This window comes from Tiliqua scincoides, chromosome 3 (genome assembly GCF_035046505.1).
Source record: "Tiliqua scincoides isolate rTilSci1 chromosome 3, rTilSci1.hap2, whole genome shotgun sequence".
In the NCBI taxonomy this organism is placed as follows: domain Eukaryota; kingdom Metazoa; phylum Chordata; class Lepidosauria; order Squamata; family Scincidae; genus Tiliqua; species Tiliqua scincoides.
In genome coordinates this window covers 178,451,573-178,465,634 of record NC_089823.1, presented here as the reverse complement: position 1 = coordinate 178,465,634, position 14,062 = coordinate 178,451,573, and the positions used below count along the sequence as shown (strand labels likewise).

The 14,062-nt window shown below is 53.8% G+C and overlaps 1 protein-coding gene across 1 annotated transcript; it reads right to left on the bottom strand.

Moving 5' to 3' along the window:
* Positions 1-2,293: 2,293 nt before the first annotated feature.
* Positions 2,294-9,287, bottom strand: VAX1 (ventral anterior homeobox 1). The gene is made up of 3 exons (XM_066622154.1): positions 9,050-9,287; positions 7,111-7,298; positions 2,294-2,809 (listed from the first exon to the last, which is right to left on the bottom strand). Exons 1-3 carry the CDS (start codon positions 9,285-9,287, stop codon positions 2,294-2,296), a joined length of 942 nt encoding a protein of 313 aa, XP_066478251.1.
* Positions 9,288-14,062: the final 4,775 nt, after the last annotated feature.

The window sequence follows — 14,062 nt, the reverse complement described above, 5'->3', positions numbered from 1 at the left end:
TACAATAAAATTAATATGAGAGGTTGCCGTTTTTGCTCTCTTTCTCGCTCTTTCGTTCTCTCTCTTCTAGGGTTAATTCTAGGAGCTACATCACCCATTTCACTCTTTTTTGCCTTTTTTCCCTCTTTGTTTTTGTTTTTTGGTTAAAAAAAAGTTTGGTGGCAGGTCTGCAAACAGTCTGTAAACAGCTTGGTATCAAATGTCTTCTTAGAAAATAAAAATAAAACGAAAGCAACTAACTGAGTAGACAGTGAGTAGTGGGGGTGGGGGGAGGTTTTGCTTTTCCTGACAAATTTCAAGTCCTAGAATTTAATGCTCCTTTAAAAGAAGAAAAAAATGTTTCTTTAAAGGAAGAAAAAAAGATCTTGGGATACCTACGTGGTGGAGAGCGAGGGTAGGATAGAGCAGCACAATCGCGATTGTTACTTCAGCCCCAAATCAAATCGGATCACTTTTTTTCCTTCTTTGAGTTTTGCAGAATTTGAGCATTTGATGAGAAGGTGATTCGAAAGAGGGAGAAGACTCGAGGCTCTGGCTTTAGGACCAGCTTCTGGGGGGGGGGGGGGCTCAAGTCAGATCCTTAGGCGAGTTCTAGACCCGCAATCGCATTCGTGGACAGTCCCCTTGTTGGCCACCGTCTTCCGCGCCAGCGGAATGTTCCTCTAGCCTTCGAAAATCCATAACTGACACGAAGGAAAACTGCGCTCGGACTGCACTGCGGGGTGGAATCAAACTCAGGGCCCTGCCACCCGTGTCGCGTGGGGAGCCTTGGCCGAGAGCTTCCTTTGGATGGGGGAGAGAAACTGCAGCTGGCGAATTCCCCAGCGCGCACCATTCCTGGGTTGACTTAAGGTGGACCCTCAGAAGGATGTTTCCAAGGTGAGGGCACTTCAGAGCTGCCATCCTGAGTGGGGGGGGGGGCGACACACACACACCCTTTTCCTTCTTGGAACCGAGAGGGTAGTCCTAGGCACACGTACCAGGGTCAGTCCGATTGGAATAAACACGCATGGAGCCCAATCCTATGCGTGTCTTAAGGTCTTAGGGCCCCATCCTATCCAATTTTCCAGCTCCGGTGTAGCCACAATGCAGCCCCATGGAAAGGGAACAAGTGCTCCCACACGTTGAGAAGGCCCCAGTGACTGTCCCTCGGCCACAGAATGCAGCACACACCCCACTGGCACGACTGCACCAGTACTGGAAAATGGGATCGGTTTGGGCCCTTAGACGTAAGCCCCATGAGAGTCAATGGGACTCACTCCAGGTGAGCTGTGGCTAGGATTGCAGTCTTAGCATCGCGCTGCTGGTCTGCCAATGGGACTGGGGTCCCAGAGGTGTGTCGACCAGTGGGTTGTGCAGTGGGCGTTGTGCGCCTTTCCTTGGCACGATTTGGGAGCGGGGTGGGGAAGGGAGACCCCTTTGAAAGAGGAGGGGGTCTGTTTTCAGATTAACTTCTCATGGGGACCCAGAGCAAGCGCGGATTCCTTCCGCGGGCGTCTCTGTGCGCGCACAATTAAAATTTCGCCCAGTTTTATTACTGGAAGCCTCTCAGCCAAGCGCGGCTCCTCCAAGCGGAGTTTGGGCACGAGGCTTGAAGCAGTAGCAGGCGGCTTCTTTTTCAACAGGGCTCCCATCGTTTCCTCCTCACCTTTTTCCAGCCTTGCTCCCGCCTTGACTGCCTCCTTCTGCCTGTCTCCATTTGGAAATTCAAACAAAGGCGGGCCAGGCCAGCTGGACTACAAGACGTGCCTTCCTCGCCACCCACCCGGGTTGGTTTGGTCTGGGGTCTTAGAGCCCGAGCCTAGGCATGTCTACTCAGAAGTAAGTCCCATTATAGTCAATGGAGCTTACTCCCAGGGACGTGTGGATAGGATGGCAGCCTTAGAGCCCCAACCTAGACATGTCTACTCGGAAGTAAGTTCCATTAGAGTCAATGGGGCTTCCTCCCAGAGAAGTGTGGCTAGGATGGCAGAACCCAATCCTATGCATCCCTTCTTATACTCAGTGGGGCTTCCTCCCAGGTAAGTGTGACTAGGACACTTGTGTGGCGGTTGCTGCTGCGACCCATTCGGTTTCACGGATCTGAAGCCTCCTGGAACTCCCTCCCCCCAGGCTTTTGGGGTTTCCAAGACTGTCGGTGGGCCGGAGGGACCCAATTTGGGAGCCTGGGAGGCAAAGGCGAGTGGGGCGACTGTGTGGGGCGGCGGAGGGACGGATGGAGGGGGCACCTAACTTGTGGGAGTCCATAAATAATCGCCACAGACAGAGACCATAAATATAAATAGGGGGGGCGTCAGTCCAGCGCCTTCTTGTCCGCGCCTTCTTTGCTGCCGGTCCGCGAGTAGGGCTCGAAGGCGGACGAGCTCAGGTAGCGGGCGGACAGTTCTTGTAAGTTCCCGGCCAGGGACCCGGCCATCGCCAAGGGGTTGGAGGAGAGCCGGCCGGCCACGGAGCCCAGCAGGGTGGGCACGGGCAGGCTGAAGAGGTTGTGGCCCCCGGGAGGGGACGGGTGGGCCGGTCCGGCGGCGCTGCTGACTGCCGGCGGGTGCGGGGAGCCCCCCGCCGTGCCCGATCCGGGCCCTCCGGGGCCGCTGGCGAGGCTGGGGGCCCGCAAGGAGGAGCCCAGGGCGCTGGAGGCGCAGGGGGGCAGCAGGCCCGGCAGGCCCGGCGGGGAGAGGAGCCGGCCTTGCTCCAGCAGGCGCAGGACGCTGCAGGTGGCCGCCGTCTCGGACACCACCGACTTCAGCTCGGAGTCCTTGCCCTGGTCCTTCTTCTGCTTGGTGCGCCGGTTCTGGAACCAGACCTTGACCTGCGGGGAGAGCGGGGGCGAGGCAGCGTTAGGGTGCGAAAGAAGCCGGCCCCACAGCCCAAGCCCATGCGTGTCTACTCCGAAGTAGGTTATCGCCAATGGGGCTTCCTTCCAGGTAAGTGTGCATAGGATTGTAGCCCCAAACCACTGGACGACCCCAAACCTGCTGCCCTCCCGCCACCTCCACGGCCCTTCCCCACGAGGCTGGGCGAGACACTCAGCCCACTGGGTAGTGCAGGACCCGGAGAGCCAGAGGATCGCGGAAGGGGAGGCTGGGGGGGGGGGGAGAAAAAGAGCTCGCGTGATCACTGGAAAGGCCCCCCGGAATGAACAAGTGAGCTGGCAAAAGTGGGGGGGGGCCTCTCTTGAAGGGAAGGGCGAGCCGGGCCAAGAGTCCTTCTCCTGCACTCGAAGAGGAGCCAGCTTTTGATGGTGGCAGGAGCCTGCCCTGGCAGTGGCACCCCCTGAACAGCCGAGATCTCGGAAATCGACCCACCGAAAAGGAGCCATTGTCTCTGGGTGGGATTTTTTTTAAGGGGAGGGAATCGCTTTCACAAGGCTGGAGGTGAAGAAGAAAGCGCCTTTCTCATCTTCTAAGAAGTAGCTGTCATTAGCCCAGCTGGGGGAAGTTTCCACCCAGAGGCCACAGCCACCGGCCTTGAGCCGTCCCAGGAGGGGATCATTCCAGGTTTGCCTGGAGAGGAAAAATCAGTCCCCAAGCGCCTGGGATCTGGCGCTCCTGGCACTGAGCGCCTGGCTATTCCAGGGGCAACAACGGCCGGGACGGGGACCCGCCACCATCTGTGAGTGGGCTTCTCCCAGGCCTCGGGCGGGCTGTTATTGCAAACAGGGAGCTGGACTAGGCGGGACTTCCTTGGGCCGGATCCAGCACATGGTCCAGCCCCTCCCACCCCGCGTCCCTTGCGCTGGTCCTTGAATACAAGGACTGGGGTTGGGAGCCCCATCCTATGCTGCTGGGAAGTAAGCCCCATTGACTATAATGGAACTTACTTCTCGGTAAGTGTGGGTAGGATAGCAGCCTGGGTGTCTTCTGAAAGTGCCACCTGTTGGATCTCAGGGAGCCTGAGATCTCCTCGCCTCTGTGGGCGCACAGGAAAGTTCCCATCTAAGCCCATCTGCGGGGCGTCTGGTGAACTGAAAAAGCTCGTCTGCTTTGGAGAAGGCGGCCTGCAATGCCTGTGTGCTTTGGGGGGGGGGTGTCTTCCGTGGATCTCCACGCACACTCTTCCAGCAAGCCTGTTTTCCCACCCCAGGCTTGGCAGAGGCGCCTGCAGCCCCCCCCCCCTCCAGCGACTGGAGGTCTCCTCCACCACTCCCAATATGATTCCTTCAAATCAATATTACGCACCACTCCGCGGTCTCTGACGCGCCTGCATTTGTCAGCCCGGCTTGGCGCGATGTGACAGCCCCAGACAAGCTAATGATCTTGGGGGGGGGGGGGATTCAGGACGGCGCAGGAGCTGCTCAAGAAACCAGAAACCGCTCCTGGCGCCCCTTGGCCCTGCTGCAGTCTCTTGTCCTCCTCTCCACACCTTGAAATGTGCTTGGAGTGGACTATTCAAGTTCAGGGAGGAAAACGAGACACACAGCGCCCCCCCCCCCACTTTCTCCTCCCTCTCCTAATACTCGAGGAGCCGTGTAAACAAAAACCAAAGTGGATCTTCCCACTCCTATATCCATTCCATTAGCTAATATGGAACAAGAGGCACTAAGCACAGCTGACCTGGTCCGTTCAGGTCCCCACAGAAGCCAGAAGAACCTTTTAGCAGCTCTTTCGGTTGATGAGTCACGGGGGAAACCTCGAAGTTTCCCCAAGGTTATATAACCAGGAGCCTTTCTCTCTGTTCTTCCACGCTTTCCTCTGGCTCTCTCATTCGGTCAATCAATCTTTCTGACGGCTTTCCCTTCTAGCCTCCTGGGCAGGGTGACCAGATCCAGTGGAGGACAGAGACTGCAATCCTATGCATGCTTTCCTGGGAGTCAGCCCCATTGAACTCAATGGGACTAATTTCTGAGTAGATACCCATAGGATTGAGCTGCGAATGCCTAGACCTTTAAACCGTCCTATAGAAGAGGGAATTTGGGCAGGTGCAGTTTTTTAAACCCTTCCATGTGGAGCTGCCTAAATTCCATATGATGGTTTAAGGTATAGGCACTCTGTCCTCCGTTGGATCTGGTCCCCCTGCTCCTGCGCTCAGGGAAAATGCTCCCCCCCCCCCCCATTCTGCACCCGGAGAGTCTGGGATGAACCAAATTCTATAAATCTGGAGAGAAAGAAAACTCCCTTCGAAAATCTCTAACAGGCCTACCAGTGATGCGAATTCTGCCATTCGAGGGCAATGCGGTGGGTGCGTTTAAAATCGCACTCTTAACCGAAGTCCGGCTGCTCCTTTTACGCGTGTTGATTGACAACAACGCGGAGCCGTCCTGCCCAGCAGTTCCATGTGGCCTCGTGGCACAGAGGCTTAGGGCTCTGCGCCTGGCTTTAAAAGCGCGTCCGACCCAAAGAGCCTCAAGGCGAGGCCAGACTCCAGGCACAAGCAGGCTTTTGAGGACAGCTTGCCACAAGCCCACCAAAAGAAGGAGAACCAGAAGGAACCAGGGAGGGGGAGGCAGGACAGATGCCTGGCTGGTGCGCCGGGCCAGAGACCAGTGGCACCCGAAATGCATGCAAAAGTGGCGCAGTCCCACCGGAAAGAGCAGAGCGACGCCGGGCAAGGGATTCCCTGGCTGGGGGGTCTGCAGGCCAGCCCCACTGATCCCCCATCAGGTCGAAGCCTCCAATCTTGGGAAGGGCCATTGCCACAAGTGGCACGCCGCCTACGCCCTCTTCCTTGGCAGAAAGTGCCTGGAGCTCCCAGGGATGGGGCTTGACTCCCAAGGAAAGCTGCAGAGAGAGGCTCGGCCTGCACCAAGGCCCAATCCAGGCATTTCGGAGCAAGGCGGCTCCAAGCCGGAGGCACTGCGTGAATGCGACCATCCTTTGCGGTCCGGATCCAAGTTCGGATCTTGCATGGGTCAGAGCCTGGTTCCAACACTGAAGGTAGCCTGACGCGGAACTACCTCCTAGTGGGCCTTTCCTGGTGGGAAAAACCCCGCAGACACCGTCAAGGAACCTGGGTACCTCGCCTTCTTCTGAAGCTCTTTCGGTGGGCGGCCCTCTCGCCCCTTTTGCACCTCTGGAAATCCCCGAGATTTTGCCTGAAGCCGAGGGGCTGCCCATAAACCGCACCATGACACGGAAACAAACAAATCCCGTGCTTTTCAGTGAGACTCGCGTTTCCCTCTAACGTGTTTCCAGAGTGGCTGAGACGGCGTTACTCATCAGTGAGGGTGCGTGAGACGGGAGAATGGCTTCTCTGCCTTGCAAGGAATGTTTGGGGGAAAGTCCAGTTACTTGCCTTAGTTACAGTGGGCATACCTACTCAGAAGTCAGTCCCATTGAATTCAATGGGACATACTCCAAGGTGAGTATAGGACTACAGCCTAGTTAGTTAGGGCCCAAACCTTTCCCGTTTCCCAGGGCAGGTGCAGCTGTATCAATGGGGAATACGCTGCATCCTGCATGGGAGGGGGGCAGTCACAGAGGCCTCCCGAAGGTATGGGAACATTTGTTCCCTTACTTTGGGGCGGCATTGCGGCTGCACCGGTGCTGGAAAGTTGGATAGGATTGGGCCCTTTAGTTAGTTAGGCTGCAATCCTAGCCTCACTTACTTGGCAGTAAGCCCTGTTGACAACAGTGGGGCTTACTTCTGAGAAGACATGCATAGGATTGGGCTCATAGTGAGTAGGAAGGAAGACCCCTGAACACCCCAGTCTCAGCAGGGTCTTAGTTCTGCGTCACCAGGCTCAGGATTGCATGTCTACTCAGGACTGAGAGTGCACTTCACCCCCCATCAAAACCAGTGGCTTCCTGGCCCTTCTGCTTGGAAGCCGGGCTCTCTTCGCCCTGGCCAGCCTAGGAGGGTGTGAAAGGCGATCGGAGCGTTGAGCTGCGCCTGATCCGACCAAGGGGGAAAGCGCAGCCCGTTCCCCAGCAAAGCGGGGTCTGCGCCTGGGAGAGCGAGAGGCACCTGCTGGACCTGGCAGCAGGCCGTTTTCCAAACTCGGCCCAGCCACGACCGCTTCATGGCTCACACCAACACACGGTTTTGGTTTCCCTTTGCAAGGTGAGCGCAGGGCCAGCCCGGGAGCTTCAAGGGGGGCTTGCACCCGCGTTTCCCCTGCCCAGCCAAGCCTCCCAGCAGGCCCCGATCTGGGGGCAGCAGGCAGGCCCGTACCTGAGTCTCGGAGAGGTTGAGTTGCCGGGCCAGCTCGGTCCTCTCGCGTCCCACCACGTACTGGCACCGCTGGAACTCCATCTCCAGCCTGTAGAGCTGCTCCGCAGTGAAGGAGGTGCGCGTCCTTTTGGGCCGGTCCAGGTCCAGCCCTTTGGGCAGGATGATCTCTCGGATGGAGCCCTTGGCATCTGGCGGGAGAGAGGGGACGCTCTGAGACCCCGAGAGAAAAGCCCGTGCCCGGGACCCGCCCAGAAAGGCCCGCTGGACCGGGCCAGAGGCTGCGCTGGGAGCTTGGCGCATGATGGAGCCTCCCACATCGACTCGGGGGCCAGGCACACCCAGGCCTCCTCCAGCCTCACCTGTTGGCCCCCTCTGAAGGCCTCTCAGTGTTGTTGCCCCCCCCCCCCAAATAAAGCGGCCCCGATTTGAGGGCAGGAGTCCGCAGCACTTCCCAGAGCGGAGGCCTCCTCGCCGCCCTACGGCTTTGATCGCATTTGGGGTGAACGCCCACGAAGGCGCCCCGATTGACCAGGCGACGGCATCCGGGGTGCTTGGAGAGCCGACGCCCATCTCTGGGGGGAACTGCCGGCTGGAAGGACGAAGTTCTCCCTCTCCTCCTCAAACGCGAAGCCAAGGCCACCGCTCCTCGCTCCCTCACCCTGCTCCGCCTCGATCTCCGCCAAGGACCCCCCGGTCTCACCAACCCCTTGCCAGGCTCGATTCGGATTCCAGCCAAACCCTCCCAGCCTCCGTGCTCAGTCGTTTTACCTTCCCAATTGCGGCTGGAAACCTCCAGAAAGGCAGAGTGGGTCAGGGACCCCTTTGATCCGCCGACTCGGGGAGGAATGTTTGTTCACCAGGCCTGCGCTGGCACCGAAAACCCCTCTGGGGGAAAACCGCATTTGCTCCTTTCGGAATCTAAACCCATGTTTTTAAAAAGCCTGCAAAATTGCGGTATGGCTGCTCTGATCATGGGTGCAGTGGGAGGGACAGAGACAGGAAGTCAGATAACAAACCGGGCAGGGAAGCCCCAATAAATAACAAATACATTCTAGGAAATCTTAAAAAAACCAAACAAAACCCCAGAATTTTCTCCAGCACTTCTAGAAAAGGGCAGCTTCTGTAGGGTGTTTTGGTGAACTTTTCACGCAACTGAACTCAAGGGGAGCCAGGCTTGTTCAGCATTCTAAAAGGACCCTCCAAATGCTGTACTTGACCCAACATTAGGAACGGATTTAATAGGAACAACCCAGAATCAACTCTTTCCTTTGGGTTGCCCCTTGGAGTGAATTTGGAAGAATTTTCTGGCCCCTTTGCAGACACCCAAGAGTGGGACGGGGCGACCCAAAACCCAGCAGCATTTCTTTAAAATTCTGAGCATTTTTTTAATACCTTAAGCTCGGTGGCAAAAGGCTCCTTGGGCACTTCCAAGCAGCAGCTTTTTCAAAAGGTGTCGAGAATCAAGGGGGGCGGGGAGGAAAGAGGGGTTGTCCATGTCTTGTAAGCAACTGTCTCGAAGTTTAAAGCAAAAAGGGCAGAGAAATGCAATGGGGGCAGCTGATTCCCCCCCCCCCCCAAAAAAAAACACAGCTCCTAGGGAAGTACACTGAGAAAAGGAAAACCACGAATCCCTCACAGTTGGGCAGAGAGGTTTTTAATCACCAGCCGTGGGAAAGGGTGCCCTGAAATTCCCAGCCACCCAGACAGTGAAATCTCCCTAGAATTGGGAATCAGGTGAAATTGACAAAAATCGTGAAATTGACAAAAATCAGGTGAAATTGACAAAAAATCAGATGAACCAGAATATAATAAAAAGGAGGCATTTAGAAGTCCCAAAAATGTAAAATTAAAAAAAAAAATCTTCAAACAAAAGAAAAAGTGGTGACAATTCCTTAAAAAAACAGCCAAATAGAGGGGAACAAGCTGTCCACTCGCCTACCTCGAACGAGGATCCGCCTGCAATAATCCGGATCGGTGGAACTGGATTTAGTTTTGTTGCAGTCTTCGGGGACCCCCGAGGCCGAGAAGGTCCCTTGCGGATCTTTCAAGAAAGGCGTGGAGATACTCCCGTCGGCTCCTTTGGTCTCCTTGCCCTCCTTGGGCCCGTTCTTGGAGACCCGGCTGGCTTCGACCTCGGAGTTGCATCTCACGTCCATTTTGTCTGGTTTGCCAAACATGTAGGGCAAGGTAGGTGGGTGGGTGGGTGGCTGGCTGGCTGGCTGGCTGGGTGCTTGTTTGTTTGTTTTTAAGTTCAAAAAAAAAGGGAGGGGACGAAGAAAGAAAGAAAGAAAGAAAGAAAGAAAGAAAGAAAGAAAGAAAGAAAGAAAGAAAGAAAGAAAGAAAGAAAGAAAGAAAGAAAGAAAGGGGGCGAAGTGTGGGTCGGAATTGGCACCGTGGACGGCGGATCGGTGGGTCTCCAGCCCAGTCCCTGGAAGAGGAGAGGGCGGTGGCGATCGCCCAGGCAGGCAGGCAGGCAGCCGCGTCCCGGAGCCGGGCGCCCTGGCGCGCGTGTCCGGCTTCCCCGAGCCCCGGCGCTGAGGTCCTCCGCACAGCGCGCCTCTCCGACGATCTCACGCCCGCCTCATTACGGAGAGGGCTGTGGGGCTTCGACACCCAGGAGGGACGAGGCGCTCCCGCTCGCCGCGGCCATTGATGAGGGGTAATTTCGCAGCCTCCACATCGAGGTTGCCTCATGAATACACTAAATTGTTGGGATAATATATCGCATCGTAATGGGTGGTTTGGATGCTTGTCCCCAATCAAGGCGAGTGGAGCCCAGTGAATCAACGGAAATGATTGGCCTTGCTCGCAGGAAACACACACACACAAAATCGGGGGGGAGAGAAAGACAGGGCTCGCAGGCTTCTCGCAGCCAGGGGCAGGGGAGCCAACTTCTGACAAGACTCAGCCTGAGTCGCCAGGAGCCACCAGCAGCCCGGTGAACTTTCTTCAGCTTGCCTTTGACCCTGCCGGACGGGGTGACTCTCCCCCCAAGACACGCCTAAGACATCCACCAAGGAGAAGAACAATGGTGGTGTTACAGGAGCCCATGAAGGAGTCTTGAACCCCCCAGCAAACCAACCCAAAAAGAAGTCACCAGCCAAGTTACACCAACAGCATTCCCCCCCCCCCCCAGAAGTTTTCTTTCCTGGGAATTGATCCCAGAAAGCAGATGGGGGTTGGCTTCCTTTCAACCCAGGAGGAGAGGAACCTTCTCAACACTTATCTCCACCAGCCAGCCATCTTAAAGTCCTACCTCTCCTTCATTCAGTTCAGATACTTGACTCTCTCTCTCTCTCTCTCTCTCTCTCTCTCTCTGTGTGTGTGTGTGTGTGTGTGTGTGTGTGTGTGTGTGTGTGAGAGAGAGAGAGAGAGAGAGAGAGAGAGAGAGAGAACTTCTCCCCCTCCTTTCTTTCTAATTCTGCACCTTCACAAACAGTGCACACATTTGCAGAGCCTGTTCCCTCCCCCCTTTTTAAAAGCTTCCTTTGTAGTCAAGAAGGATCCAGGAGAGAGAGAGAGAGAGAGAGAGAGAGAGAGAGAGAGAGAGAGAGAGATCTCAACAGCTCGATCCACTCAAGGGGGAAAAAAGTTTTCCCCTCGCTATTTCATTGTCTCTGCTACAATATCTTTGAGAACCGCAACAGCCAGTAATCCAATAAGACCATTGATTAGGCGACAATGATTCAATTCAAGCACATGGCTTTGTGCAGAGAGCATGCTCCAGCCTTTCTTGTCACCTTGCAGGGCAGAAGCCCTCTTCATGCTGCTCTCCTTATTCATGCCTTTATGGGAAATCTAGAGCGAAAGGAGTGAAAGATGGCAATTATCTAATTGGACTATTAACAAACAATTCTCTGAGTGTGGCTGTCTGGCATTGGTTCTTGGGCGGGGTGAAAGGCCACATGTTGCACTGGCCCCATTCACAAAAGAGTTGTAGGGGCCAGGCGAGAGAAAGAAAGCGAGGGAACTTCTCACACAAATCCAGGCTTCTTAGTTAAGACAGCCTCCTCCTTCCCTGCACTCCAAGGCTCCTTGCTTGTGTGTGGAAAGGGGGACTGGAGGAGGGAGACTGTTAACTTTCTTGGACTAAAAATGATGCTACAAGGATGCCCAGGGTGCAGTGGAGGGGGAGGGATGAGGAAACCCAAGCACACCCCCACTGTATGCAGTATTTAAAATCGACAGGTCATAGCAGGAGAAATAAGAGGCGTTCGTTTTTGAAGCAAAATAGAATCATATTTTTTCCAAATCAGCAGAGGACCCTCTGATGTGCCTCTCATGTGCCAGGCCTGAACAGCACAGGTTCGGAGAGAGAGACTCCTTCAGTGGCTGCCCCACAACAGGCACACTTTCTTCTCCTGGAAACTCACCCAGTCATTCAAATGACCGTTTCAGAGTACATATGTATTTTTCACATTTTTAGACCACCCTTCCTCCCAAGAGTTCATAGTAGGGTACCTAGTTCCTCTCCTCCTGTGGTCGTCACAGCAACCCTACAAGGTCGGTGAAGTTGAGAGATCTTAACTGGTCCAAGGTCACCCAGGAAGTTTCATGGCTGAGCGGGGATTTGGAACCAGGTCCTCCAGGTCTAAGTTCATCTCCCAAACCATCCCACCCTGCCCTGCCCTATGAAGGAAAGTTTGTCATGTACACCTGCTGCCAAGCACAGAATTTGCTTGACAGTGAGAATGTGGCTGTGTGGTGCACCCAATCATCTTGCCTTGGACTAGGGGCCACCATCTGCAGACTTTTCAAGCAGTTTCTCCTAGATGATTGTGTGCAGGGGACAGAAATATGAATGTCCCCTCTAAAGTGTTGTCATCTCTTTGGACCGTCTCTAAAACCTGGTAATTATTTCCTATTGGAAACCATTAATATTCTGGTCCTAAGGACACTGAGAACTGGCAGGTAGTGCTTTGCCATCCCATGACTGCTTAGCATTTTGAAAACTGGCAGTTGAATATATGAATGGACTCTGTGGGATATGCCAGTGGAGGCTTCAGGAGTTGCTGCTGTGTGCACCTTGATGCTACCCATAGACAGCAGTGTCCTAGAATCACATGACAGCAGCCCAGCTGTCCCTCTATACCATAAAGGGCTTTGTGCTTCCAGCATCCGCTGTAGTGTAGCCCCAAGGTAAGGAAACAAAGAGCACAAGCCTAACCAGATCTACTCAGAAGTAAGTCCTACTGTGTTCAATGGGGCTTACTCTCAGGAAAGTGTGGTTAGAATTGCAGCCAAACACTCCCTGACATTGAAGAGGCCTCTGTGACTGCCAGTACAGGGTGCAACACATGTTCCATTGGCATGGCTGCATCAGTTCTGGAAAGCTGGACACGACTGGGCCCAAAGTGCTTAAAGCTTTGACAAGGAAATATGATGTCCAAAGCAGTTTGAAAGTGACAGTCATATTCTGTGCAGGAGGACAGAGCCAAGACAGTGATATATTTTCTATTGCATGGTTCATAGTGAATAGGGAACAACCTTACATAGGTGTGATTCTGCATGGAAACTGTCTTTGGGCACTATCCTGTGGGCCTCTGTGCTAGCCTGTATGCTCGTGCCACTGGCTCTGGGTGTCACAAACAGGCCATAAGGCATATTAATGCCCCCCATGGAGTAAGCAGTGCTGGCAGGAAGGCTCCAGTCACTAGCAGTGAGAAGGTATGCACTGGGTGGTAGGGTGTGTGTGTGGGCAGGGTGGGGGGGAAAGGATCAGGGGAGTTTTTCTGGGTGAGGGTGGAGAGGAACTGGCCTGGGAGGGGGGTGGGACCTACAGAGGCCACCCCATTGGCCTGTGTCGGGCTTGGCAGTTCAACTTGGGGCTTCTCAAGTCTGTGCCAGCTGGCTATTTAGCTGGCACAGACTCAAGTAGCCCCATTGTGGGGGCTGGGGCTTTACTCTGGGTAAAGGAATGAATGCCCACTTTGCCCAGGAGACCTCTGCCAAATTCCTTGGCCCTGCAGGACACAGCGGTGGGCCATTTCAGCACTGCTGTAGCCTGCTGTGCTGGGAAGCTTAGGATTTGGTTGTTAATATGTTCTTGGCCATTGCTGCTATTATGTACAAAAGACAGAGCAAAACACACGTAGAAAGCTACAGGCAGTATCAGTAGCCTGTAGGGAACCAATATGCTTTTACAAAAGAAGATAAGAGAAAACAGTATTTTACACTTTAAAAAAAAAAAATCACAAGTATGTATATTAAAATAAACCAGGCGACACAGCTCTGTTGTAAACCTGATGGGGAAATTATAATAATATTTGTTTTTTTAAAAGTGTGGGTGTCTTTATGACATTTTTCATGCTTCAGATCTTTTCATGCTTCAGTTCTGCTATCATCCATCAATCATATGTATGGAATAAAAAAATGCAGTTATTTGGTTCAATTATGTAGTTTAAATCAAAATATTTTGAATTTACTCCTTGTGTTCTAATACTATGGGATTAATCCCAAACTCAGTCAAATCAATAGGTGACTCTTAAGTCATCTCTCTTGATTAGAGGTAAGGACAAAGATGCAACAACCCTTTAATCAAGGTGTGTGTGTGTGTGTGTGTGTGTGTGTTAGAAAAAATGTTACAGTTTTGTCAGAGGCTGACCTAGTCACACTCTCTATCTCTAAGTTTCAAAGGGTAACCAAACAGAGCCAGACAACAATTTCTCAGAGAAGCTGCTGGAAGCTTGCAGGCTACTGCGGCGTTGAAATGGCCATCGCTGTACCCTGCAGGGCCAAGGAAGCTGGTGGATGTCTCCTCAAGGAAAGAGGACATTCATTTCCTTACCCCAAGTCAAGCCTCACCCCACACAATGGGGCTAATTATTTTAACACAAAAATGTACAAAAACTATAAAGGCACCACCTTGGGAAATCCATTTTCCCTTCTCTTATACCATGAAGGTATCTTCTAAAATGGCATCTACTGTGATGCATGCATATAGCTTTTAAAA

Excerpts from the sequence above, each read along its gene's own strand:
- VAX1 (XM_066622154.1), bottom strand. The coding sequence starts at position 9,287 with ATGTTTGGCAAACCAGACAAAATGGACGTGAGATGCAACTCCGAGGTC. Across the intron at positions 7,299-9,049 it reads CAGGCGGATCCTCGTTCGAG|ATGCCAAGGGCTCCATCCGA; the intron begins GTAGGCGAGTGG and ends CTCTCCCGCCAG. Across the intron at positions 2,810-7,110 it reads TCAACCTCTCCGAGACTCAG|GTCAAGGTCTGGTTCCAGAA; the intron begins GTACGGGCCTGC and ends CTCTCCCCGCAG.